The following is a 27,030-nucleotide window of genomic DNA, read 5'->3' on the forward strand; positions in this document are numbered from 1 at the left end:
AGCTGATGGGGACAGCCCAGCCCCACTCACACTGAGATAATCCATTTAAGCAAGATCTCATCTGTTTACAATTCCAAGGCTGAGCCCACACAGGCTGAGCCACAGGAATGTCTCTTCCACAAGTTTTGAAGTTTACAGAAATGCTATAGACTGCCAGCACTTCAGGGTGACAACAAACCTGCTCCTGTCCCCTTCTCCTCTCCTACCTCTGAGTCTGCCTAGGCCTTTCTTTGCCAAGCCAGAAGGTAGCAGGCTGTGGCTGCTCTTTAGCAGCCTGGTGTAACCATGTGTTGGAAGTTCCCTGCAGCTCCTTTTGCAGCCCTAGGGACTCTACTCTACCACCAGTCACCACTGCACCCACACCCAAGCTCTCATCCAGCTGACACCCCCATGGATCCTGGAGCCCACCAGACAGCCAGAAATGCTGGTTAGAGACCAGCACCATTTTGGGGTTTGCTACATTGCAGAACAGCTCTGGATGTTCCTTTGAACAACATGCAGAGAGATCCAAGGTCACTTCCCAAGTGACACTGTTCCATCCTTGTCCCTCTTGAGTGCTGCACAGACCCAGCTCCAAACCAACTGCTCCAGCAGACAATGGATAATTTTGCTCAGACTAAGAAGTTCTTTGTACTTTAGCTTTTGATCAAGAGCTTGCAGTTATTTCTGGTCAATCTGCTAGTACTTCTCATACTAAGGGGCAGTCTGAGCTCTCCTTCAAAAATCCTATTTCCTACCCTATTTTATTGGCAGGGCCAGCCTTGCTTCTGAGCACTCCTCCTCCAGCAGCTGTGAGCAGCAGCACAGCTCAGCCTCTCCTTCTACCAACCCCCTGGATCTTACTCCATGCAAGCCCCAGCTGTGCTGTCCTGCCTTGCCAACGGCTCCCCATCATCCTCCCAACGTGATGAGCAGACACAGCAGGGGAAGGCACTGCCATCCTAGGAACTGCAGTGACAAAAGTCTCTTCCAGTCTCCTGCTCTGCCTGTGGTTGTTTCCAGGACAAGAAAAGTGGCCCTATTTGTGCATTGAATGATGCAACCACAGCAGCTGAGCTTCTCACTACACATATTCCTGTGCAGGTACAAAAGAATCAAGTGTCACATTCCAGGCAATTTTCTGGGAAGATTTTGCTGTTCGTGTATACAAATGCTCATCATCACAGGTGAAGAATGGGATGGGGGATATAAAAAAAAATTGATCAAACAAAAATCATTTGAACATGATGCCCTAAACCATGAGTGTGGGTTTCAGGGAACAGCTTTCAGCACAGAGCCTCCTACTAGATTCCCTGCTGCCAACTGTGAAGAGTTTTGCTCCAGAAGGTAACAGTGACTCAGAACCTGTGACCTGGAATATCTACAAGAGAAGATGAGTCCCTGGAGATGTTCCCCTGTTTTAGGGCTTCACAAATCACAGCCTCCCCAACTCACTCCCAGTGGGTAAGTGTGGGAATAAGAAAAATAGAAACTTCCACAAACATGGAAAGGTTTGATTTGCAGCCTTGGGAGAAGCTAGGATTGATGTAAAAATACAATACACAGACATTAAGCAGAAAAAACATGAACTTATATTTCTGTAGCTGTAAGTAAGAATATGCCTTAAGTAAGTGAGAAACTACTGGATAAGACAGTGAAGGGTTTATAATGTAGGGGTGTGGTTGTATAGAGTAAGCTAAGAGTTTAGAAGTTATAATAGAAGCATATGTGCAAATGTGTGATAACAGCCCATTGGATAAAAGTATCCACAGTGCAGCAGAAGTAGGTAAAGGTGATAGCTTAGAAAAGCAAAAATAAACCCTGTGGCAACTGTCTATTGGTTTAAAAAGTTATATATTGTCTTGTAACAAAGAACTTGTGAGTACTTTGAGCTATGGCCGACTGCTTGCTCCTCTAAAATCTCACGGCTCTGAGATTGATGTTCATCTGAGCAATAAATTGTTCTTAGCCAGAAAATAGTCCCATCCCTTCATTAAAAGCAGTGACAATGACAGGTGAGACCCACCACAGAGGCCTGGGAATGCCCAATGCATGCACCCACCAATTCCCACCTCCAGGTGCTGGTGTGGGAGAGGTGCCCTCAGTCACTGACGCAGAGGCATCATGGATCACACAGCCAAAACTGGCCACATGATGGGCACAGTCCCTCCATATCCCTTCTGTGGCTGCAGTGATGCAATGAAGGGACCCCAGAGACCTGCCACTGATTTTATTTCTCCAAAATAACAGATACAGATTTTGTAGTAATCTTCTAAATATTTTGAAATGCAGTTTTGCTCAGAAAAGACAGGAAGACAGGCAGAAGAGTTTCCTAGAGTTCTGTGTTCTCATTTCTCAACACAGGACTGTCAAACCCAGCTTTACAAATCTCACCTCAGTGATGGCTGTCTTCTTTGGGCCCAGACCTGCAGACAAAAGGGAAGAGCATCAGGAGAAGTAGGGACATCAATAAAAACCCCCAACCCAACCACCAAAACTCTCAGAAAACAGCTCCAAGCTTTGTCTTTTCAAGTACACCAGCCAGCCTTTAGAGCAGTTGGTTTTACTCAGTTTTCAGCTTCACCAGTTCAGGAATCTGATGGTACAGGAGTCACCCGAACAATTTCATATTCAGAAGCACAAAAATGCACATTTTTCCCAGCAACAGCATTTCCTAGAGGCTTCAGCAGAGAGGTCTGCTGAATCTCTGCTGCCCCATTAAGCAATGGGTCCACACTACACTGAAGAGTTGGATCCACAAAAACCCAGAGAGACACTCCTGAAGCTGTTTTCCAGCCACTCAGAAGGCACTTGACAAACTATATTGATAATTGAATATATTTATAGAATCCTATGTCCAAATATATCACACAAATGAATGCATCATTTATCTTTGTCGCTGCCTCAGGAGAAGCCACTGCTGCTCCATTACAGCCAACAGTGGAAATCAGGGTTTTGCCTTAAGCTTTTAGGTATAAAATCAGAGCTGGAAACACAGGCCCAAACCCTCTGACATGAGGCCATCTCCCACTTCCTAGCCTGAGTTTGTTTTTCTGAGTTTTTCTGAGCCCAAGTTTGCAAGAAGCTCCTCGATTTCAGACAGCAGAGAGCACAGGCTCCTGTGCAGAACGTGGGAACGTGAGATCCAGCCCAGCTGGCTCCTGAGAGCGACCATGAAGGATCAGGAGCTGCTGGAGAGGAGCTCCCCACACGACCCCAGCAGCCCCCAGCACCTCTGTGTGCACAGAGCAGTCCTCATGGGAGAATCTCCTGCACAGAACACAAACTCAAGGGACAGCTTTGAGGCCTTACTTCCACGTATGAGTCTGCCACTCCCTGCTCCTGTCCTACAGTGTTCCTACAAGCACAGATCCTTAGCAACCCATAATCCTTCAGAAAGGGCTTAATTTGCAAAAGACCATTGAGTGCAGTTTTGAGTTCATCTACATTCAGATTAGGGGGTGGTCTTCTCTGGGAGGGACTGGATGTCTTCTGTCCCTCCTGGCTGGAGAGCAGGAAAAGCCCAAGAGCCCCCAACTTCTGCTGCTTCAGCATCTCCCCCTTTTGGTGAAGGAAGAACTTTGAGGGTTTACCCATGGTACCTGTTCAACCCCCTCAAAGAGAAGCAGAGATGCTGCTCCAGGGCTTGTTTCAGAAGGAGCCTGAGCAAGAACCTGGGCATCAGAACCTGAAGGGGCTCCAGGAGAGCTGGAAAGGGACTTTGGACAAGGGCCTGGAGGGACAGAACAAGGGGAAATGGCTTCCTACTGCCAGAGGGCAGGTTAGATGGGATATTGCAAAGAAATTCTCCCCTGTGAGGATGGTGAGGCCCTGGCACAGGGTGCCCAGCACAGCTGTGGCTGCCCCTGGATCCCTGGCAGTGCCCAAGGCCAGGCTGGACAGGACTTGGAGCACCCTGGTCTATAGGAAGGTTTCCTTGCCCATGGCAGGGGGTAGAACAAGATGAGCTGTAAGGTCCCTTCCAACCCCAAACATTCCAAGATTCCACGATAATGGGATGACAACACCAGGGAAGTGTGTGACTCAGTCACATTTTGGAAAATATTTCAGACTCCGGAAAGCAAATAAACAACAAACCCAACAAAAAACCCTTGGTGATCACAGGGGAGATGAAGCTGCTCTGACTCAGAAGTGCTGCAGGTGTCTCACCATCCTGATCTCCACAAACTGGGCAGTCCCTCACGTGAAACAGGTCCTGTCAGGTGGCATTTGGAGCTGTCTGCAGAGCACCCCTGGGGCTGCAGCCTGGCCTGGGGGCAGAGCCAGGGTGGCACGGGAAGAGTCACTTCTTGTTATTCTCTTTTAAACAGTGCCCAACTCCTGCCTCAGGAACAGCTGCTGAAATGCCACTCCCTGTGCTGCACTGCAAAGGGGCAGAGAGGAGAGAGCAGAGTGGGACCCCAAAGGGTGCAGAGCAGCTCCCCTTGGGCACACACTGAGGCTGGGCCCTCAGTGAGGGGTGTCACTGACACAGGTGGGTGACACACACCACAAGGGACACGAACCCTGTCACTCCTCCAGCTCAGACTGCAGCACCACATGGCTCAGGACCACCGCGAGCTCAAACTGTGCTGAAAAATTCCTTCTTTGGCCTAAGCCAACACAATTTTGTGATCATTGAACAAAACACCCTGCAATGGCCCAGAGAGAGGGAAATACAGCTCTGAGTGAGCATTTGGCTAATGAACTTGCAGGGCACAAGCTGAAGCAGCACTTCCAGACCATGGGGGAATCCAAAGGAGCTAATGCTGCTCCAGATTGAGCACTGGAAATCACTGGAAACACAGCACAGCTGAGAGCCCTGGGCCAGGGGAACGTGCTCTCCCTGCACGGCTGCCACTGCTCTCCTGCTGCACTAAGCTCGTTTCTGCACTTTGTCACAATTCCAGAACAGGAGATTATCTTTAAATTTGTGATAATTACCACAAGCCACTTTCATTCCCAGCTTTTAAGTGTCTGCTGCTGTACACATACCAAATGTGGAATCAACACCAACCATCCACACAAAGGAAAGGTATTGGAGGGAAGAAACCACAGATTTCAGGGACAAAAGATGCCTGACGTGGGCAAGAGCAACCCCAGCAAAACTTCCCTCTGCCCCCACCACTAATAAAAATTAATCAGCTTTATAAAATCAACTTGTCTAGTCAGAAAATGTAAAAATCATCCCCTGGCTCCTCTGTGCACGGCACATGGCTGTGCTCAGCTCAAACAAGCTGACAGATGGTCTGGCAAAATCTGATTTAACTCCAGCTCCAGGGGTTATTGAGCCACGAGGCAGCGCTGGGGTTTGCGGGAGCGCTGCTGCGGGAAGTTTCGACACTTAATGAGCTAATTGAAATAATACTGATCCGATTTGGGGTGGCTTACCAGACCATGCTCAGAAATGGGATGAGAGGCTCTTGGAGGGAAACCCTGAGATGAAACCCCAACTTTCTGCCCAGCCTCCAGTCTATGCCTGGGCTCTGCCAGGCACTTCATGCACGCTTGACCTGCTGCCTTCAGTTCTGTTCTCATCTGTGCAGGGCTTCGAGTGACCCTGTCCCAGTGCTTGAGCTTCTGTGCAGCCTCTGAAATAAACACTTCAGTTGTGGCATTCAGCAATTCCCATCTCAGACTTAACTTGTGTTTTTTCCATATTCACAGTCATATTGGACATCTCCACCACTAAGCTGACGCCCTGCAGGACAGGCAGGAATGTCCTCCTGGAAAGCCTCTGCACAGGAAAGAGCTCAAGTTTCAGCTCTACCAGCCAGAGGAGCAAAACTTCCACAAGGTAAGGGTGGGCAGGCCCTGGCACAGGGTGCCCAGAGCAGCTGTGGCTGCCCCTGAATCCCTGGAAGCGTTCCAGTCCAGGCTGGATGAGGCTTGGAGCAAACTGGGATAGTGGAAGGTGTCCCTGTCACTCCCTCCAAAGCAGCTGAGACAGGCTGACTTGCCAAAACCCTTCATCATCAAAACAGACATTAGAGGCTTCTGTCCACTGGAAAGGAATTCCTTAAAAGGTTTACAAAAATCCAGCAGAAGCCTAATTTAAGATCACAGAATATCCTGAATATCCTAGTGGGATCCTAGAATATCCTGAATGGGAAGGAACCCACAAGGACCATCCCAGCCCTTGTCCCTGCACAGCCACCCCAAGAACCCCACCCTGAGCAGCCCTGGGAGCTCCTGGAGCTCTGGCAGCCTTGGCACCATTCCCTGGGGAGCCTGGGCAGTGCCCACATGATCTAATAACGAAGTTTTCTTTATATACACAGACATATATTTATAAATTTTAAGTGTTAGATGCTTTATGATGCCCTAGAGAAGTCAAAACAAATCTGAATAACCAGTGGACTCCTTTCTCTGATCAGAACTGCTGCTGCAGCTTTACTAAAAGCTTCTCTTTAAGGGTTTATAAGGACATACAATGTGACTGGAACTAAAAATATGTGAAAATGGAAATGCTACATAAGCTTCTTGGCTGGAGGCTGCAACAGCATGACTCTCCCAGAAATCCAGCACATCAGAGACCTGCAGTTTGCCACTTGCACTCAGCCTGGTCTGGTGGAAGGTGTCCCAAAGGAGTGTGCCTATCTCATTTTTCACTTTCTCCATTGAGAACAAGACAACGTGACACAGCTGAGCAGCCCATTTGGACAATGAGGGGATGTGGAGACTGTGACCAGGACATGATTCCCTGTTCCATCTGACCCCTAATATAGACTTGCTCAGTCAATGCCTTACAGGCAAAGGCAGGAACAAGAATGCCAAGACAGGAGCTGTGGAAGTTAAAAGTCCCTACACATGTATTGCTATATATACAGGCAGAAAGGATGGAAATTAAACATATCCATCAAAAGAGACTGCTGGTAAAAACAAATTAAAATTAAGGGAGACTGGGGGAAGGTGATTCAGCAAATCATGGAATGGTATGGGTTGGAAGGTACCTTAAAGTTCATCTCATTCCACCCCTTGCTGTGGGCAGGGACACCTTCCACTAGACCAGGGTGCTCTGAGCTCCCTCCTCGGACACTTCCAGCAATGGGGCAGCCACAGCTGCTCTGGGCACCCTGTGCCAGGGCCTCAGAACCCTCACAGGGAGTAATTTCTTCGCAATATCCCATCCATCCCTGCTCTCTGACAGGGCATTCCCCCTTGTTCTGTCCCTCCAGGCCCTTGACCAGAGTCCCTCTCCAGCTCTCTTGTAAGCCAGAAAACACTCCTGAGCTGGGAAGCAGCCCCTGAGCCAGAGCAGCAGCCAGCTGGGCTTCCCAAGCAGCCAGCAGAAGCATCAGGCTGTGTCTCAAGGCACAGGCAAAAGCAATCCCTGAATTTTTTCTCACACGCCACATGTGTGGCTCCAGCTCCCAGCACATGGAGCAGCAGCACAGGGCAGTCCTGGGAGGGGAGGGGACACCACATGGGCAGGAGCTGGCTGAGCCACCCTCCAGAGAAGGCAGCTGAGTACAACCTGCCCTTCCTAGGCATCTACTTCTGATCATTAAATATATTTTCTTCCCATAATTCAACACAATTTTATTCAGATGAGAATCATCAAGTAAGGCACAAAATTAAATTAAAATGTTGGGGTTTTTTTCCCCTTATATTTGCCATCTCTTGGTATAGGGAGCTGTAGCTGTTCAGCACCCTGGGTGTGGATCACTGCTCCTGCCATCTGAGAGCTTGGAGAAATAAGACAGAAATAAAGCAACCTGAGATAAATTCTGCTTGTTATGTAGAACCTACATAAAGCTTTACCATCTAAATGTATCTATTTTTCCCTGCAGCATGGCCAGACTGACTGACTTTTGGGATCATTCACACAAAACTGGTGCTGGTCAAACCCAGCTGACCCTCTCTACTGCCTGGTTCACCCCACTACTCATCCCAGTGCTCAGGCAAGGCTGGCTCCATCCCTATGGGCAAGCATACAGGGGGAGGAGAGGCCCGGCTCTGATGCACCTGCAGCACAGGTAGCTCAACATTCCTGAGGACACTTCAGCCAGCATCCACAGTCCAGCAGCTCTTTGCAGCAGAAATGCTGGCAGCATGGGCAGTATCCAAACTGGGCTACCAGGAGTAGCCAGAGATAAATAATCCTGTTTAATCCCACCTCAACCACCCTGACCTCCTCCCTGTCCTCTGCTCCTTCTTGTCACCCACGTGGGCTCTGTACCTTGTTTGAAGCACACAGGAGCCACCTTCACATAAAACAACATTTGCACACCAGGATCTGCTGCCCCAGCTCCGTCTGCTGCACCCTTCCCATGGCCTTTTGTTTTCCTCAGCAGAAACGCTGGGGATGGGAACAGCAAGGCTTATACAAATAAATGGCTTGTACAAAGGAAAGGAAAGAGCTTAATGTGCAGGCTGGGCCTCGGGGCACTGCTGTGCTACCTGCTGAGAGCAGTGACACGGCTGACCCCTCCTTTCCACCCCGGGCATGGACATGCTCCTCCATTAAGTGGAGACAGACAGGCACAGGGAGCCCCAGCCACCCCCTCAGGTTTCTGACCCCCAGACTCCAGAAGCTGCTCCCCTGCTAGCTCCTAGGGATCAGCACTGAACCTGTATTTTACAGCCCAGCTCCGCTGATCAAAGCAAACTTCCAGCTTATGGAGCATCAGCACTGCCAGACACTGCCACAAAAGGATGTTCTGCAGTAAAGGCATCTACCATCCTGGTTTATTTTTGGGTTTATGCAGAAACTCTTTCTGCCTCAAAAATAAATCCGTTTATCCCAGCTCAAGAGGCAGGGCAGAAGCTGAAGACGCAAGCCGGGAGTTAACACGTCCCTTCCTCATCGTCAGCTGCAGGTGCCAGCACATCCGGGGTGCAGCATCCCGGGTGCAGCCCTCCTCGGGGAGCTGAGCCAGGACATCACCACGCTGGAACATTTCCTTAACAACTCCCTGGAAAAGCACTTACAGCACCAAAGCCCAATTACAGTGAGGAACAAGCAGGACAAGACCAGGGAAATGAAATTCAAAAAGAACTGATTTGTTTTCTTGTTTTGGATCAGCTGCATGTAGAAAAAGGACAATTTTGGAGTGCTGAGCCCAAAGCGTGTGACACAGTGACAAAAAGCACAACAAAAATCTCATCAAAAGCAGCACACAATAGCTGCCACCCAGCAGCGGAACAGGCTGCAGCCACTCGCCTCAGTAATTATGCAATCCAGTGGGATGTTCAGGCAAACATCTGCTCCATGGGAAAGGTGCAGCCTTATCTGAACACCGTGTTCCTGCTCCCTTCCACACGCTGGCCACAGGAGGATTGTGCAGGGAGGAACACAGGCTCCCAGCACGTCCCCCCGGGGCACTGGGGGCAGGCAGGGGAGGCTCCCAAGGTCAGACACCCAGCAGCAGCCTGGGAATGCCGGCCTCTTCCATCCTTCTGGCTTTGTTGTTTATTACAACCTGCAAGCCCAATCTGCCTACCAGCACTCACAACAAAGCTGGAGCAGGACTAGAGACAGCAAACATGGAGCAGGAAGTGTCACCTCTGCAGGACAGAGCCAGTTCTGTGCCTGTGATGACACTCAGGCACAGAGGTGCCGCACTCAAACCACGACGCCAATTTAGAGCAGGGCCATAAAAGGCTGAAGGACTTTGAAGCCACATTCCTCACAATCATCGAGAAGTGCCAGAGCAACATTCAGCTGCCCTTACCTTTGTTCAAGGGAAGGATAAGCTTCAAATCCCCTACTAGCAGGTTACAACCCACTGACTCTGCTCACTCCAGCATGTCCTGCCTGCCCAGAGCTGTGGTTTGGCAGCAAGAGAGGACACAGAACCTCCTGCTGCCTTTCTAGCTGTGTTGCAAAACCACTGGGGACCTGAATGTAGCACATGACCCCAGGCAGCCCCTGGGACTCTATTCTGTGTGTTCAGATGGAGTTTCCAGCTGCCACAAGGTCCCCGAGAGCCACTTCCAAAACCCAGGTCAGAGAAGCACAAGGCAGTGAAGGAATTCACTTCCCTCCTTCATTTTCCAAGCATCCCCCCTGCCTGCAGACTCCTGCTGAGAAGCAGGCTGCAGGACCTTTAACATGTCCTACCAATGTGCAGGGAAGGAGGCTCACCTCCATACTCCAATATGCTGCTCTCCCAATGCCACTAATAAAGGGGGAGAAGCTTGACCTGACTAATCTGAAGTTACACCCTGCCTGCTACAGCCAGAACAGTTGTTCTGTCCCAAATACCCAGGGTTTCCATCGTGGCACAGCTCAGGGCTTTGGCTGCTTGGGGCTTAGTGTCAGCCCATAGCACCTCCCAGCCAGGTAGGGATTAGTGCTGCTGGAGCCTTGGCACCAGCCAGGCTCCTTTTGGAACTCTCTGGCTCTGTGAGGACACCTCAAGGCAGGTGCCAGGCAAAGGACAGGGAACTGCTAGCTGGAAAAAGGATGTATTCACTGTGCTCAATCCCAAAACTACTTATGCTGATAAACAGTGCAGAATATTGTTATTGAGAGGACAAAGCCCCTTTAACTAGAGCAGGAGGATGCCTTTGAACATCAGCTTGGCTCCCTTTCCAATATTCCTTCTCTGGGTATCTTGCAGAGGATCTAAGCCTGTCTGGGGGAGCACTGGCAATGCAAAGGAATCATTCCAGCTGCCTGCAGGAGCAGCAGCACAGCAGACACCACGAGAGTTGGACTGCAGGCTGCACGAGACAGTGACAAACTATCCCCCTGACTTTATCTCTCTGCCCTGGCTCCCTCCAGGAGGGCTTGGCCAGATAATTCATAACTTCCACTATTTAAAAGTGTCTTTCTCAAATGAGCCTGAGCCCCTTGCTCACTCACCAGCAGGAATTATTCTAATCTAATTTAGCTTGAGAATACAAGACTGCAACCCACAAAAGATATCCACCATTTTCTGACATTCTAAAAAAACATGTTGAAGTCCAGCCACTTCAGTCAAAGAAGGTAAGGAAATCTATTTAAGGTTTCCCAATAATCACCTACCACAACACCAGGACACAGATGTCACCACAGTCAGCACAGCTTTAAATCTGTGGGATGCCAGTATCCCAAGCAACAGCAGCCCCCAAAGGGAAAACCGCTGTTCTGACTGCAGGCCACGCTTCACAAGACATCCCAAAGGTGCACCTGGATTTTTACCTAGTGGGGCATTTCCTGATTTACTCTGTAGCCAAAGCTGCTCGGCTAAATCCTGTAAGATTTAATTCCACTCTGGCTAACATCACCTGACAGAGATTTTCTGAGGGTGCTCAAGCACTGGAGACTTGAAAGGGGATTTCAGAGCAAGGTTACGTGCAACATGCGTCACTGGAGATAAAGTCCTTGTACCCAGCCTGATGGGAGCAGCCAACAAACTCCTTCACCAAACACTTCCAGGCTGCCACAAGTCCTGCTGACAACACTGCAATGTTGAGCTTTGCATCCCAATGCTGAGGACAAGGCCTGGGTGGGAAAGGAGGCAGGGACATCTCTAACTTCTACCTGTTTCAAAACCAGATGTCCAGGCAAAAGCATTAGGTTGCATTTCCAGTTTTTAGAGTGTGAGTTTATGATACAGCCCTCAAAGAGCACATCCTCTGCACTACTCAGACATGGTTTTCAAGTTGACCAGGTACCAATGAAAACACACAGTTAAGAAAACACACTTAAAAAAGCAGAGCAGTGACACATCCAGTCAAGGTTTGACTCGATAATCTTGCAGGTCTTTTGCAACCTTAATAGTTCCATGATTCTGTGACCTACTTCTAAATAAACCTGAGTTTTTGCTGATGTAAAAAGGAGAAACACCCAAGCTCTCCAGGCTGCAGATACAGCTCATCTGAGCTGGTTTCTTGGCCTCATTCAAAACTCAACTCTTCCAACTCTACTCCTTCCCATCAGCATGTCCTGTGCTTGCCTGGCAGCACCTCACCACCCTGGCTGCCTGTGCCTCTCCTGCACCACCCATCCAGATCCCAGAGCACAACAAAGTGAGGGTTGGCCAGCTCTTTAGGAGCAAACTCTGCTTAATCCATTCCAGCTACTGCAAATTCTTTCCTCCAGGTAGATCCAGATGGATCCTGGGCTGCATCAAAAGAATTGTGACCAGCAGGTTGAGGAAGGGGATTCTGCTCCTCCACCCGACTCGTGTGAGGTCCCACCTGCAGAGCTGCCTCCAGGTCTGGGGTCCAACATCAACAAGATATGAACCTGCTGGAACAAGTCCAGAGGACCTGGAGCAAGAGCAGGAGGTCCTCTGCTCTGAAGCTGAGGGTGTTCACGTGGACAAGGCTCCAGGGAGAGCTCAGAGCCCCTTGCAGGGCCTAAAGGTGCTTCAAGAGAGCCAGAGAGGAACTTTGGACAAGGGCTTAGAAGGACAGGACAAGGGGGAATGGCTTCCCACTGCCAGAGGGCAGGGTTAGATGGGATATTGGGAAGAAATTTTTGGCTGTGAGGGTGGTAAGGCCCTGGCACAGGATGTCCTCAGGAGCTGTGGCTGTCCAGCCCTGGCAATGCTCAAGCTCAGGTTGGATGGGGCTTGGAGCAACCTGGTCTAGTGGAAGGTGTCCCTGTCCATGGCAGGCAATGGAACAAGATGAGCATTAAGGTCCCTTCCAACCCAAACTATTCTGTGATTCCATGATCCCTCCCCTCCCTGGACATGCCAACACCTTCTCTCTTCCCCAGACTGAGGGGGCTGGTAGCCAGGAGAGATTCTGAGCCTCCAGTGTCCACCCCAGCTGGGGCTCTGTGAGCCAACATTCCCCAGGGCTCTGGACAGACAGGTCACTGTGCTGTCACACTCAGGAATGACCTCCAGGGCAACAGCTACTGACACAGGGTGTGAGGAGTTGGAGTTAAGAATAAATTCACATTTCTGCTCATTACCATGTTCTTTTCTCACCAGCCTAGCTAAGGCCTTCTGCTCTCTGTGACTCAAGTGTTTGGGTCAGGTGCTCCTGCTCTGCTCTCACAAAGGCACCTGAACAGATGGAAGAAAACAAACCACAGCAGAACAAGCTCCAAAGATGGAGTGTGCTGCCAAAAATTGTAACTCAAAGTTTCAGCAAGTCTCTCCTCTCCCTGGGATCCTGGCTGTAGCATGGTAGCCAGTGACTCAGCTAGGAGCTGAAAAGGAGATACCTAAAAAACAATGACATTTCAAAAAATACTTCTAGAGCTCTTGCTAGGAAATTCAAACAGGTGAGACGCACAAAGAGGGCATGAAGACACAGCCTGCTGCCCATGCTGGGCTACAGGGATGTCTCAGTTGCATTGAGACCAGGGACAGCCTCCTGCAGTGCAGGAAGCCAGAGCTGAAGGACAGGCTGGCTCTGGCACACACCTGCAGCCTGCTCAAAGCTGGGGCAGAAAAGGAGCTTCTTCTGGAGGACCTGCACTTCAGAGGCTCAGCCAGGAATTCATTACTTCTATTTAACCAAGTGCAGCAATGCCCATTTATTTATTCATTTGGGAACCAGATCTCCAGATTCTGCACAGGTACGTACCCAAACAAAGATGCAAAAGAAGAAAGAGCAAAATCCAAAAGAGCACTGAGGCTCCCAAGGTGCTGCTCAGGCAGAACTGAGGCTGTTGCTGAGCTTGTTCTCCTAAACTCCTGCAGGCCCCAAGGTGCTGAGGACCCTGCAGATTGCTGGCACTGTTTTCCCCAAGGCTGAGCACACACTTGTACCCAGCACAGCCACAAAACCCTCAGGGAGCAGCACCAGCTTGGGCTGAGCTTGCAGAGGCCACAGGATGTGCCTCACCTTGGTATTCCTGCATTTGCACAGGACAGAGGGGGGGTCAAGGTCTCTCTGAAATGATGTGGTTTCTAGGATGTGTCTGACAGATGAAAGACAAGAAGCTACCTTGGAGTTGAACCCCAGCCAGCTGGGTCAGCTCTCTTCCCAGCTTTCCAGAGCCTCCAGATCTTGTGCTGTGGGTTTCAGGGCAGCTCTTCTCCAGTGAGGAGGAGGAAAGGCATGCCTTAAACAGAGAGAACTACAACTAAAGAATATTGACTGACTACAACTAAGAATATTCCTGTCCCACACAGGGTTGGCAAGACCCCTCTGCCCAGGTGGGATGTGCAGGTGGGGTGAACACAACCTTAACCAGGGAGGCAGAAAGCAAGTTTGGGCATCAAGCTTGAATTCCCAAGACAATGACTTTGCAAAAACACAAGTGACCACCTCAGGAAGAGCCTAGGCTGGCTGCCTACACAGCTCATAAATGTGCACTGAAATCACTTTGTAAGCTCCAGATGAAACTGGGAACAACTTCTGGTCTCCGAGGTTCTCAAACAGAGCCCTGAACAACTTGTGCCCTTCTCAGGGCTTTACTCAGCACCTGCCCAACACAAGGAAAAACTTGGGATGCCATATGAATCATAGAATCACTAAGGCTGGAAAAGACCTCCTACATCATCAGGCCCAACCTCTACTGAAGCTCATCATGCCCACTAAACCATACAGCCAAGTGCCATTTCTACTTGTTTTTTGAACACTTCCAGGGATATCATCACCACCATTGCTCTGGGTAGCCCGTCAAGGCCTGACCACTCTTTCAGTGAGGAAATTTTCCCAGTGTCCAACCTGAACCACCCCTAGGCCGTTTCCTCTCCTCCTGTCCCTGTTGTTCCCTGGGAGCAGAGCCTGGCCCCTCCTGTCAGGAAGTTGTGCAGAGCCACAAGGTTCCTCCTGAGCCTCCTTTTCTCCAGGCTGAGCCCCTCCAGCTCCCCCAGTTGCTCCTGGTGCTCCAGCCCCTTCCCCAGCTCTGTTCCCTTCTCTGGACATACTCCAGCCTCTCAATGTCCTTCTTGTTGTGAGGGGCCCAAAAGTGACCCCAGGATTCGAGCAGGGCCTCAGCAGTGCCCAGCACAGGGGGGCAGTCACTGCTCTGGTCCTGCTGGCCACACAACTCAAGCCAGCAGCATGGAGTGAACTTCAGCTTAGCATTTCTGAACTACAGAAGAACCTCATGAATTCTTTAACACTGTTTGCTAAGATTTCAATAAAACAAGAAATAAATTTGCTCCCCTGAACCAGAACCCTACAAGTTTGGATCAAACAAACACACACTACCACTGACCTGCAAAAGAGAGGGGGAACAGCACAATCTGCTCCTCTGTTTGGAGATAAACACAAGCCACAGCCAGGCACACTGACATCAAATATTCTCTCTGAAAAGCATCTCCAGGAGGACAACCCAGCTGTGTGCTCAGGCTTCTCCTCCCAGCCACCAGCTGTCTGGTTGATGGTGGTGGTTGTGGACAGGCAGGAACAGAGAGAGGTGTGGGGTGTCACTGGCCAACACTTACACAGCAGCTCTCAGTGGGGAATAAAGGATTCTGCAGGCTGACATGGGCAGTCTGATGGCTTAAGGTCTACATTTCCTGGCTCCCAATCCAGTAGCCTCCTTCCAAACCAGATGGCTTCAGCCCCCAGCTCTGTCCCACCAAGGCCCAGGTTGAGCTGCTTTCCCAAAGCAGGTCTGAGCTCCTTTCCCACAGCAGGGCAGGAGGGCAGCTGGAGGCTCAGAGCAGCAGGGGGAAGGTGCCCGTGGGAACAGGAGAAGGCAGCTGTGATGAAACAGAACCATCCTGCAGCTACCACAGCCCCTTTCAAGGATGGGCCTGACCAAGATCTACGGTTTTGGATGGGCTTCAGTCTTGGCTTCCTCTTCACCAAAATGGGTGCATTGGTTTTGCCTGCACATAAAGGCGAGTCATAAGGCAAAGGAGGTTTGGAGACTGCTTTCCTGTCAAGTCAAAAGCAGGAGCTCTAATAGAAAACATGAAGTACTGGCAGCACTTGCTACTTCTGCCTGCAACACACTCCTTTTTCCTTTAGATGAGCAGCTGCCATTCAGACACATCCCTCCCTCCCACAGGCCTTGAATTAAGTCATTTTTCACCCCACCTCACCCTTACAGATTAAGTTTTTAACCCACTTCACAGCAAAACTCGGCATTTAAATTTAATTTCTTCAGCTGCTGTAAAAACCCACCTTGTTTCTCTGGGTCACAGTTTGCTCTTCATGCTGGGCACTTCTAGCCTCCTTTCACTCCCAGTTTTCAGCTCAGAAAAGATTAAAAATAAATCCAATCTTTGTGTTTTAAAATCTGGGAGTTCAGGGAGCCACAGTATGTCTCTGAGATTGTTATAAACCTTAAATCTCATCCCCTGTGGAAGTGCATTGCCATCCCATCCATGCAAAACCAGAGCCTGCACATATTAAATCAAGTTCCTCCCAAATTGCCACGTTTCTCATTTTCTTTAATAAGCATTTTCTGGCATTATCAGTCCAGAAGCCACTTACTCAAAAGAGTGTCCCAGATAGTTAATCCACCAGTGACTCCTGCCCAATACTGAAATGAAAACAAACATCCAACCCTCTGAGACTACAGAGGAGAAAGAACTGTCAGCAGTTCTCTACCATCAAAATTAATTTAAGCCTGAAGAGATGCGGGGTTGAGAAGAAGTATCTTGGAATTAAAAAAATCCATATGTATATCAATCAGTATGAGGCTGCAGCCTCACCTTGAGTTCTGGGGGCACTTTGGGCACCACAAGATCAGAAGGAGCCAAAGCTGTTGGAGAGTGGCCAAAGGAGGGACACGGAGCTGGGGAAGGGCTGAGGAGCAGCTGAGGGCACTTGGCTGGTTCAGCTGGAGCCCAGGAGACTGAGGGGAGGCTCCTGGGGGCTGCAGCTCCTGCCCAGGGCAGGCACAGGGGCAGGGGCTGAGCTCTGCTCTGGGACAGGGACAGGAGCCCAGCAAGGGCTGGAGCTGGGCCAGGCCTTGGCATGGAGCTCAGGGCAAGGTTCTTCCCCCCGAGGCTGCTGGGCACTGCCCAGGCTCCCCAGGGAATGGTGCCAAGGCTGCCCCAGCTCCAGGAGCTCCCAGGGCTGCTCAGGGTGGGGGTGTTGGGGTGGCTGGGCAGGGACAGGGGCTGGGATCAATGATCCCTGTGGGTCCCTTTCAGCTCAGGATATTCCAGGATTCTGTGAAAAGCTACAAAATGCAACACAATATCCACCTCCTGAAAAACTTCATTGTCTTTTAATGTAAATCAGAATTACAGGGGGAAAAAACATTCCATTAAGCAAAGGCAATTGTTAATCTTCCAGATTTCAGCTCTAATCACTGAACAAACAGTCCTCACCAACCACAAAAATCACCCCATAACATGTGCTATTTCAACTCCCAAATAATCCCCACCTGTTAGGCAAGAGTGAAACCCAAGGCCTTGTTTCTGAATTCCACCTCAGCAAGTGTCTGTAACTGAGCATGTCATTAACAGTGACAAGCACAGCTTTGAGACTTCATTTTCTGCTCTCTCTATTCCAGCTTTGAAGTCAGGGACTATTTTACATCTCTACAGTTTGCATTTCTGCCAGCAAATGCTCTGCATTTTGTACACTGCCCCCGTCAACACAGCCAGCCAGATGGAGAGAGTGGCACCCAACACGTACAGAGAGGAGGAAAACTGTCACTTTGCAGATGACAGCCAGTTAAAAGTGACATTTAAAAAGAAGACAAACGGTTTCAGGTATTACATCTGCCCTCTGGGCTGCATGTGGGACTGAGCACACCACCCCTTCATCCTGGCACAGGGATGCAGAACCAGCTACACTGACAGAAACTGCGGAATCAAGAACGCACAGAGACAACCAAGTTCCACATCAGCATCCAAGTGGAGTGACTGTGACTGCTGAAGTGCCATCAGCACATTCAGGGAAGGAGCACTCAGCCAGAGGAGGATTTTAGCCAGTTCCCTCCCCTTGAAAAATGCAATAATGGACAATTTTATACTGAAAAATCCACAAAATCTGGTCCATCAGATGTGCAGAGAAACTGCAGGAAGAAAAACGACTGCAACATCTTTGTCCTCAGCTCCTGCATCCTGCTCAAAGCAGAGGCTTTGGCAATATTTCCTTGTGTCTTGGCCCAGGTCACAGAATGTGCCAAACACGACAAGGCAGCAGAAAGATGGGCAGATCTTCCCTGGTATTTTAGAGCAGCAGACTTTTAACAAAGTCACTTTTGCCTTGCAGAGAACTCTTCCCTCTCCCCCCATTTCCCCCCATGGAAAATGCCATCAGTGTCACAAAGCCAGGGTGAGCTCCAGTTCGCAGCCCTGTACTGGGATGAGAGCTGCACATCCTAAGGACCCAGCCAGAGGCCATGGCAGGCTCCAGCTCATCACCTTCACTTTACTTTGTACTATGCACACGTGTGTTTCTAGGCCTTATGCCAAGCCTGAAGCTTTTTCTTAAATCCCTCAGTTTTTCAGGACCTCAAGTAAAATCAATAGACACCAGAGGTAACTGACTTAAGCTGGGCTGTCCCCTCTGTGGGATCCACTGTGGAAAAAGTGGTAACAAAACCAAGCAGGCTTCCAAGGGCAGAAACCAGCCATGTCCCACCTCAGCTGTTGTGACTGCCAAAATTTTATCAAGTGTGTTGGACAAAGCAGGACACAGCACTGCTGGTGGCTGAGCCTGAACTCTGCCAGAGTTCCCAAGTGCTTGGACAATGCTCTCAGGCACTCAGTGGGATTCTTGGGGTTCTCCTATGCAGGGCCATGACCTGGACTCAATGATCCTCATGGGTCCCTTCCAACCCAGGAGATTCTATGACTCTGGTTTCCGGCACTGTGGTCTTCTGAGAGCCTCACAGGATTTAGAAGATGAGTCTTGAGCTTTGAAAGGACTTCATGAAACTTCTCCAAACTTGCCAATTACATAAAAATACTCAAGTGCTCTGAACCCTTTGTGAGTTGTATCCATGCACCAACCCAAATTGCTCCATTCAAGTTGCTCAAATTGGTGCCAAGTGGCCTGAATTACCTGAGCTCAGCCTTGAATGAGATAAAAATCCATACACAGCCATTCTGAGCCAACTCCATCACTGGAGGGCTGACAGGACCAGCACTGAACAGCACCTGAAGCAATGCTGTGACTGTACTGCTGCCCAACTATAGCTGGTGAAAAACTAGGTAAATTCCTAGAGCTCAGGAGGATGCTTGTCCTTAAACCAGAATCACAGTTCCATCCACAAATCAGGAATTCCACCCCAAAAAATAATTGAAATAATTGAATTAAATCACCTTGAAGTTATTCATCTCATGCACAGAAACAACACTGTTTTGCTGTACTGCTGGAGAGCTATATTTGATTATTTTGGTAGGTAATAAACAGGTAGAGGAGCCTTCCAAGGCCACAGGATGCTCCACAGCTCGACAGCAGCAAGACAAAGGTGGTCCCCCCTCATCATCACCCTGCAGCACACGTGGCTGGGATATTCTCCCATCCCGCAGGAAGGGGAGGAGGGAGAGCAGATTAAGGTGACCTAAATTACTACTGCTTTAAATATACAGGAGAATTGCTTTTATTCTACCTACTTCATTCCTCCCTGGCCTTCCTGTCCCACATAGGTTTGGCAAGACCCCTCTGCCCAGGTGAGGTGAACCCAACCTTAACCAGGGAGGCAGAAAGCAAGTTTGGGCATCAAGCTTGAATTCCCAAGAGACTGACTTCACAAACAGTGCTCTTTCAATGGACACGACACATGTCCTCAACTCCATCAGGTTGCACTTCACCAGCCCCAGTGGTTGTCTCAGCCACTGGAAATCCAGACCTTCACTTACTTGGGGTGACAGAAAATAAAATAGCAACTGAGAACAGCAAATGCCAAGGGAAATAAAAGTCTAACGAGCAATTTAAACAACATCTTGTCAGGCCAAAAATGAGCAGGCAAAACAGTCTTGACTAATTCTACTCTTGCAGAAGCACAACATGGTCACCAGCACAGTCTGACACATCCAAGACACCCATTTTGAAGGGCAGCATCCTGATGTGCCCAAAGTTTGGGTCACACTAAGGACATGCTTCTAACACCAGCCCTGCTAAATGACTGTGAGCTCAGGTCCCCGGCCCCAAAGGCAGCAGAACACTTCTCCTATAGAAAAAAACCCCATGAAACAGCTGGGGAATTACTCTGATTTACTAAATTCAGTGAAGGAGTAGAGACCTGACTGGCTCCCAGCCCAGCACTCCCTTCCTCTGGTGAGCTGCATTTTCTTCCGGAGATGGCTGAGGTCAAAGCGCTACCAGATCTTCTGGAAAAGAAATTAGGAGGTGTCTGCCACGATACAGGAACACAGACAACTTGAATGTGAAGAGTCAGCAGTTTGACAGAGCTTTGTCCGAAAAAGCATTACTGACTTTAACTGAAGAGTTTATAGCTGCTGTGCCTAAACAGGCCCTCAGAGCAGGAAAACTCATTTTGCAGGAGCCACCAAGACCCATGCAAGAGCTCCCACAGGAGAGCAGAAGCAGGAAAGCTTTAACAGCAGCAGCAGAGCACAGGGCAGAAGCTGAATCAAGCCTCATTCCCCAGCATGCCTGGGAGAGGTGAACATTATGCAGTAAAGTGAAAAGCAGAGGTGAACATTATGCAGTAAAGAGAAAAGCAGCGCTGGAGCTCAGTGGAGTCTGACCAGTCTGACTGAGCTCCCCAGCAGCCACGGCACCAGTGGCACTGTCCCAGCAGCGCTGCTGTGTTTGAATGACCACAAAAAAGGCAAAGCTGCCCTTGTCTTGTAATCCATTAATTCCTCCCAGTTCAGGAGACTGAGCTGTTTCACCCAGAACAAAGACATGAGCTGCTGCCTGTGCTGTTCCCATGTTCAGCTAATCTCCAGGCCCTTTCAGTGATGGACGTGGATGTGCCTGGGCTGGTCTTGTGACAAACCCCAGGCCATGACCTGGTTCCCTTTCCTGGATCAAGGAGTCCCTGGGCGGCAGGAGCAGCTACAGTTGTGCTCCTGGAATGTGGACCCTAGCCTTTCAAACACTCCTCATGCAACAGGCAGGTCTTCAATGATGAAGGCAAACAGCTGGTTACAACTTCTCTTTTCTCCCAGGAAGTCTTCCCCACCCTCTCTAGTAGCAATTTCTGCAAAGAGAACATGCAGGTTCTGCTGATTACAAAGGAGATGAGGACTGGGCTGACTTGATGAGTCTGCAAAGCATGAATGCAAACTGCACAGGCAGTGGTTGGACATAGCAAAGTTTGTTTCCTGTAACTCCAGATGCAAAGTCGAGCACTTATCCAGAGGGACAGCACTTCTCATAGGCATCTGCCAGAGGTGCAGCTGTAAAGAATATGCCAGCTCCATGCTATAAAAGAACACAGCTCTTCTACACATGTGGATTATTCCAGCCTGCTTCTGTGTTACAGTAAATATTGAAGAGAAACCTTCAAATCACACACCAACTCCTTAGCTGTACACATTTGTGGTTTTTTCAATAGAATTAGAAAAGAGCAGTATGCTTGCCACAGCTGAAAGCTTGCAGCTTTCAAAGAAAGCTGAAAGAGAGGCAAAGGGACTCGCAGCCTCTCCCCAGAGCTGTGAGATAAAAATAAGTCATGGTAAATGGTGACCAGTGGCATGGGCAGGGCTGGGAACACTGGGACAACCCAGCACATTGCCAGCTTCAGATTTCCTCCCCACCACAGCATGTCCTCTGACTCAGCCTGGTAATTCACCACAAGCCAGTGCCAAAACCCACATGTAAGCTGGGGAAGCCACAAGAACACACCATGGAAGATCATGACACTTAATTTGGGGTTGACAGCATTTTCTGCTAAATATGTGGGTGAGGAGACAAAGTAACAGAAAAGCTGCTCTAATCACTTTTAGCTTTTTAATTACAAAAAAATGCTTTCCAGAAAGTCTGGAGGTTAACCCAGCTGTTGGCATCACTGAAAAGGTCAAGCAAACAAGTGCCAGGCTGCTTAGGAAGTGAGTATTTCAAAGACCTACCTAAGAAGGAAAAGCCCCAACATCACTGTACGATCACTGGCTTTTACAGGGCTCTTGGAGAAGCCAGGTTCCTGTCCACAGACTCAGTCTGCCAGTTCTCCCCAGAGGGGGAGAGCCTGGGATGGCCAGCAGCTGCTTTCCATTTGGCACATGCTCCCCTGGAGGCAGGTAAGCAACACTGGGCTCTGCTGAGGTTTGCACTGCTGGGGATCAAGACCAAGCCCACTTCACAGAGGCCACAAGTTTGGTCTTTTACTTGATCCTCTTCCTTCTTGTGCTTTTGTTTCATTTCAGCATTGAACAGTCTTTGGGTCCCAGGCAGTGCCTTGATTTCCTCTGTGCTGTGCTCATGTGTTTCCCTGCCTGTGAGTGCATTCCCGTGGCAGAACAGCAGCAGCAGGGGCTCAGCATGGTGTGTGTCCTCATCCCAGCACTCAGGGAAACACAAGCAGCTGCACAGGCACCCTCAGCCAGCAGCAAACATCCAGACCATGCTTGGCCAGGAATTCTGCTTTGCCAAAGACTTACAGAACACAACAGTACTTTTCTCCTTTGAGTTCTTGCACTCACCATGGATTTAGAAATGGTGAAATACCACAGAGGTGCATCTGTCTGTCTGTCTGTCTATCTATCTATCTATCTATCTATCTATCAGTAAGTACTTACAGGGAATCCACACCAAACACCTGCACAACGCTTCTGCCTGGTCCCACAGACATGATCAGACAATCAGTTTGATGTAACTAAAAAATTATGTTGTTGGGCACATTCATGAGCTGACCCAGCGTGTAGGCCTGGGAGATGGGTGAAGGATAGTAACACTGTCACTGGGTTATTAAACAAATCAAAGGGGACTATCAGAGATCTTGGTTAGAGACTTGGAAAGACTTAATGGGAAAGGAAATACCCCACCTTGCCACCTGCTGTTCTGCTGCTATTTATGAGCTTCAAGGCCAATCTGGATGGAGCTTGGAGCACCCTGGTCTACTGGAAGGTGTCCCTGCCCACAGTAGAGAGTTGGAATGAGATGGTCCCTTCCCACCCAAACTATTCTTTCATTCTGTGATTCAAACATTCTGAGTCACTTCTCTCTCAACATAAACATCTTGGGGAAAAGGAGGTTCCAAGGCCTCTGTGTTAAACCAGAGCGTGTCCCAAAACTGGCAGCCTACTCCAGTACCTGCTGCTCCCACTGTCTTCCCTGGGATCCAGGGGAGATCTGTGAGAGTGTATCCATGGGATCAGACCATCTGGGGAAGGCAGGACCTGCTTTGGCTCCCACTTTCCTGCAGCCAGGATTCCAGAGGGAGGATCTCATGCCAGTGACATGGCCAGCAGCTCCTTCCCCATGCTGTGGATGGGAGCATTGAGCGTTCAATTCCACCTAAACAAAGGCAACCCTCCTTGCACTGGGATTAGCAAATATTTCCCTCTCCCACTCTGCTTCTGACATTCCCCAGTGCAGTGCAAAAGGTGCAGTGATTTCTGCTTTTTGAGTCACAAGTTAGTGACCCCACATAGCACCTGCAGCTCCCACATGCGCATGAACAGATCTCATACCAGCAGGTCCCAGCAACCACATGGTTCTGCATCCATGTCAGGAGTGAGGAACCTGCCAGGCTTCTAGAGATTAATTATGGTACATGGGAATAAGCTTGGCAGCCCAAGGGGATGGATGGGAATAATCAAACACTGACAAAGCTGAAGCAGCAAGTGATGAGAAGAGCTCTCAAGTCTTTATCAGAGTATCACACAGCCATGGCAGGACTATTTCTGGAGTCAACTGGTGCTAACTGAAAGATGTGTCCATGAAGGAAGAGAGTGCTGGAATTCCTGCTGCTGCCTTTCAGGCTATAACCACCTTATATGGGAACACCATATTTCTTATGATTGTGCATCTGGCGAGAGCCCATAATGGTCATGTCAGTGAATCACTTCAATAATAGTTCCCAAATTATATATACTGTTCATACTGAATCCACTCAGGTCACTCCCTGAGGAGCCCTTCCAGAGAGGCCCATGTGCCCCCCGAGTGGGACGGGGCAGTGGCAGCTCTGCCCAGCAGTGGTGGAATGGGCTGTTACATACAGGTCAATGCCAAGTGCTGGTTAATGAAAATGAGAATAATCATTCCCCATCCTGTGTGTTCTCAGAAACTCATTCTGCAGCCTGCCCTGACACCGATACAGGCAGGCTCAGCATCCTTAGGGCAGTGCCCACATCTGCCTGCTGTGCACACTGCCCTTCCCAGCTCCCAGGCTCCACCATCCCAGCTTCCCTACGTGCTTCCAGCCGATTCATATCTTAAAGAACAATTAATTTGCCAGAGCAGCCTGAATTCTATTTTCATTGCCTTCCTCCTTCCCTGCAGCTGAGCTGTGACTTATTGACTGTGAAGTGACTGCAGGGTCTTTAAGAGTTCAAGGCACAGGGTGTTTTTCTGCCTGTTCCTGCCTGGCTGACTCCCTCTGTAATCATCCTCGCCAGCACCATTTCACGCCACAGAGGCATGTGACATCCAACTAAGCTGTGAACCATAATCATGCTGGGGATGATGTTTACATTTGATTTTTCCTCAAGCTGATAAGCTCTCTTCAATTTCCCCTCTCCATCGAGTTGGTATGAATTGAACTGCTTATGCCCCACAGGGTGGAATTCTTCTCTTATCTCTAATCTGCTCACTGAAAAAATTGCTTCCAGCAACCCTTCAAAAGTCACTTCAAAGTTATCACTGCTAAGAGGGAAGAGCTGCAATCCTGTTCCTGGGCTGTTGCAATCAACGCTCTGCAGTGCTTTGGAGACAGCCACACAGGTGCCACCAGCACACAGCACACCTGGCTCTCCCCTGGCAGGGGCTGGCATCTTCACTGTGCTCCTTCAGCCTGAGGTACAGCAAGACAGTTGTCCAACACAACTGTGAATCCTTGTTAAATCATTTCAGTTCCCTACAGCATTAGAATCCAACCTAGAAGAACACATTGGAGGCTTCTGCTCCAGCTCTGGACCAGAAGTGATGGGCAGACTGAAGCCAGTGCAACAGGAGACCTGACCAATGGAAATAAATCCAACTTCAAGTCAACTCTACTTCCCCACTGAGAATTCCCACTTTGGAGGCCAGTTCTGCTGTCCAACACTTGGATGGTGCCAGTTCTTTTGCAGTAACAGCTCTCCCATAACCCAACCACCCTTCAATAAAAGGTTTCCAGACCCTGTGTCTCCAGACTGCACCTGGCTAGAGGAATGGTGACGCACCCTTTGCTTACCCAACCATCCCTGGGATCAGGGCACCCCAGCCTAAACGAGCCTAGTACTCAGCTGTCACCCCACAGCACCATACCTCCCCACACCACCTCTGCTCTTGCCCACAGCTCATCAGAACCCTGGAGCAGCCTCTTTTACTCCCTGGAGTCCCTCCCCAGGGCATGAGGGTACAGATTCAGGGAGAAGGCACAGCAAGCATCTGCATCCATTAGATTTTAAAACTCCCTTTCAACTAGCTGGTCACAAAACTTTTAAAAACTTTGAAGCCAAGGTCTCAGGAATGAACGAATTGGGCCTGTATCTTCATGAATGAGCTGCTGGCAATAAGTGAGGTTTTCTCCCTCAAAGCATGACATTTCCAAAAGTTCCCTTCAGAATACTCTGTACCTTAAGTCAACCTACTGCCAAGGCCTCCCTGACTTCCAGCCCTTCTCCAGGCAGTTTTACTCCTGTACCAGACTAACTGTAATTTTTCTGTAATTACTGGGGGTTTGGGGAAGGTGTTTGCTGGCCTGACCCAGTCTGGATTAACCCTGCCATGTTGTTCAGGCAGAGCACAGCACCCAGATGCCTCCTCTCCTGCCAGGTTTCAGCCATGCTGGTGACCCTTCGTCAACAGCACATGCAGAGCAGTGAGCACAAGGGGAGCAGCACAAAGCACCCGTGTAGGTGGGCCATGGGCACTTCAACACCTCCACACAGCAGCACAGGCACCAGTGCTATGGGGATCTGCCACCCAGTTTAGACCATGGAGCACAGTGACAAGCCCAGACCCACAGCACAGCCTACCCTGTGTGGGTGCAGCCATGCCCTCCCACAGCCCACCAAAGGCCACCTCCATCCCCCAGGGTTTCTCTTCTCCAGCAAAAACTCCTTCGCTGTTGTGCACATTGTCCCCAGCCCCCCGGGAGCTCCAGCTGCAGGAGCAGCTGAGGCCAAGTGACACAATTTGGACGCTACCCAAGTGAGGAGTAAGCAACTTGACTTGAGAAATCAAAGCATTGGTGAGATTACTGGCTCCATTTCATCTTTTTTACTATCACCGTAGAGGTAAGACAGCCCACAGGTTCATAAATTCAGATTTACTTGCTCATGGGAGAAGATAAATACACTCTCCCTGCTTAAACCCTTCCCGAGCAACAGTCTCCATAAACACTTTGCCTAGTCCTGAGCAACAACCCCCTATCCTCTCGATAAACCAGATATATGACAGCGAAATCAGAAGGACAAACTGTGTTTTAATTGTTCATTGGTGTCTCCCTCCCCATGCAGAAGGATGGAACAAGATGGGCTTTAAGGTCCCTTCCAGACCAAACTGTTCTGTGAGTGAGCAGCAAGAAGGTTCTCTCTCACTCCTTTGGCATCATCTGCCACCCCTGCCCGTGCTGGAGAACACTCCCAAAAATGTGTCCAAGGGTGTGTGGGAGCACAGCAAGCAGCCTCGGGAAGGCAGGCTGCAGGCTGCCAGCCCCTGCATTTCTTTGCAGCACCGAGGAACCACAACAGAACGGCTGGGGCAGCTTCCCCCAGCCCAGACCTCAGCACCTTACCCAAAGTTACACACTACACCCACAGCCCCAGCAGGGCAGATGGCATCTGCGAAACGAGCACGGTTTCCACTGTAATTAGCTGCTTCTCAGAAGATCTAATGATGCTCATTTAAAGGCCTGACGACACGGAGATCGCTGTCATCACACAGCCAAGCCCTCTGAGCAGCCCGGACTCCGGCAGGTGCCTGGAGCTCCGCGTCGGGCCTGCGCAGGAACGTGTCAGCCCGGCAGCAGCAGGGCTGAACATCACGAGCACGGCTCAGCCAGCAATCCTGAGGCTGTTAATGAACTAGAAATAATTAGGCAGCGGTGGAGGCGGGGGCAGGTGCACAGGCGCAGCCCCATGGATCCATCCTGCCACTCAGGAACCCCAAACCTTCTGCTAATGCCGCTGCCGGGCTGAGCCCTGACAAACGGGCCCCCTCCGGCGGGAG

The 27,030-nt window shown here is 49.8% G+C and overlaps 1 protein-coding gene across 6 annotated transcripts in view; it reads right to left on the reverse strand.

Annotated features, from left to right (window-relative positions):
• The window catches only part of PIP5K1C (phosphatidylinositol-4-phosphate 5-kinase type 1 gamma), a 52,872-nt gene that overhangs the window by 24,850 nt on the left and 992 nt on the right, over positions 1–27,030 (reverse strand). For all 6 annotated transcript variants that reach the window (XM_071451925.1, XM_071451923.1, XM_071451928.1 and 3 more), the window contains exon 2: positions 2,374–2,405. In XM_071451925.1, the coding sequence (XP_071308026.1) occupies positions 2,374–2,405 (32 nt within the window). The remainder of the gene's footprint in view (positions 1–2,373; positions 2,406–27,030) is intronic.

Source organism: Agelaius tricolor, unplaced genomic scaffold (assembly GCF_023055355.1).
Source record: "Agelaius tricolor isolate 1412-34295 unplaced genomic scaffold, bAgeTri1.0.p SCAF_33, whole genome shotgun sequence".
In the NCBI taxonomy this organism is placed as follows: domain Eukaryota; kingdom Metazoa; phylum Chordata; class Aves; order Passeriformes; family Icteridae; genus Agelaius; species Agelaius tricolor.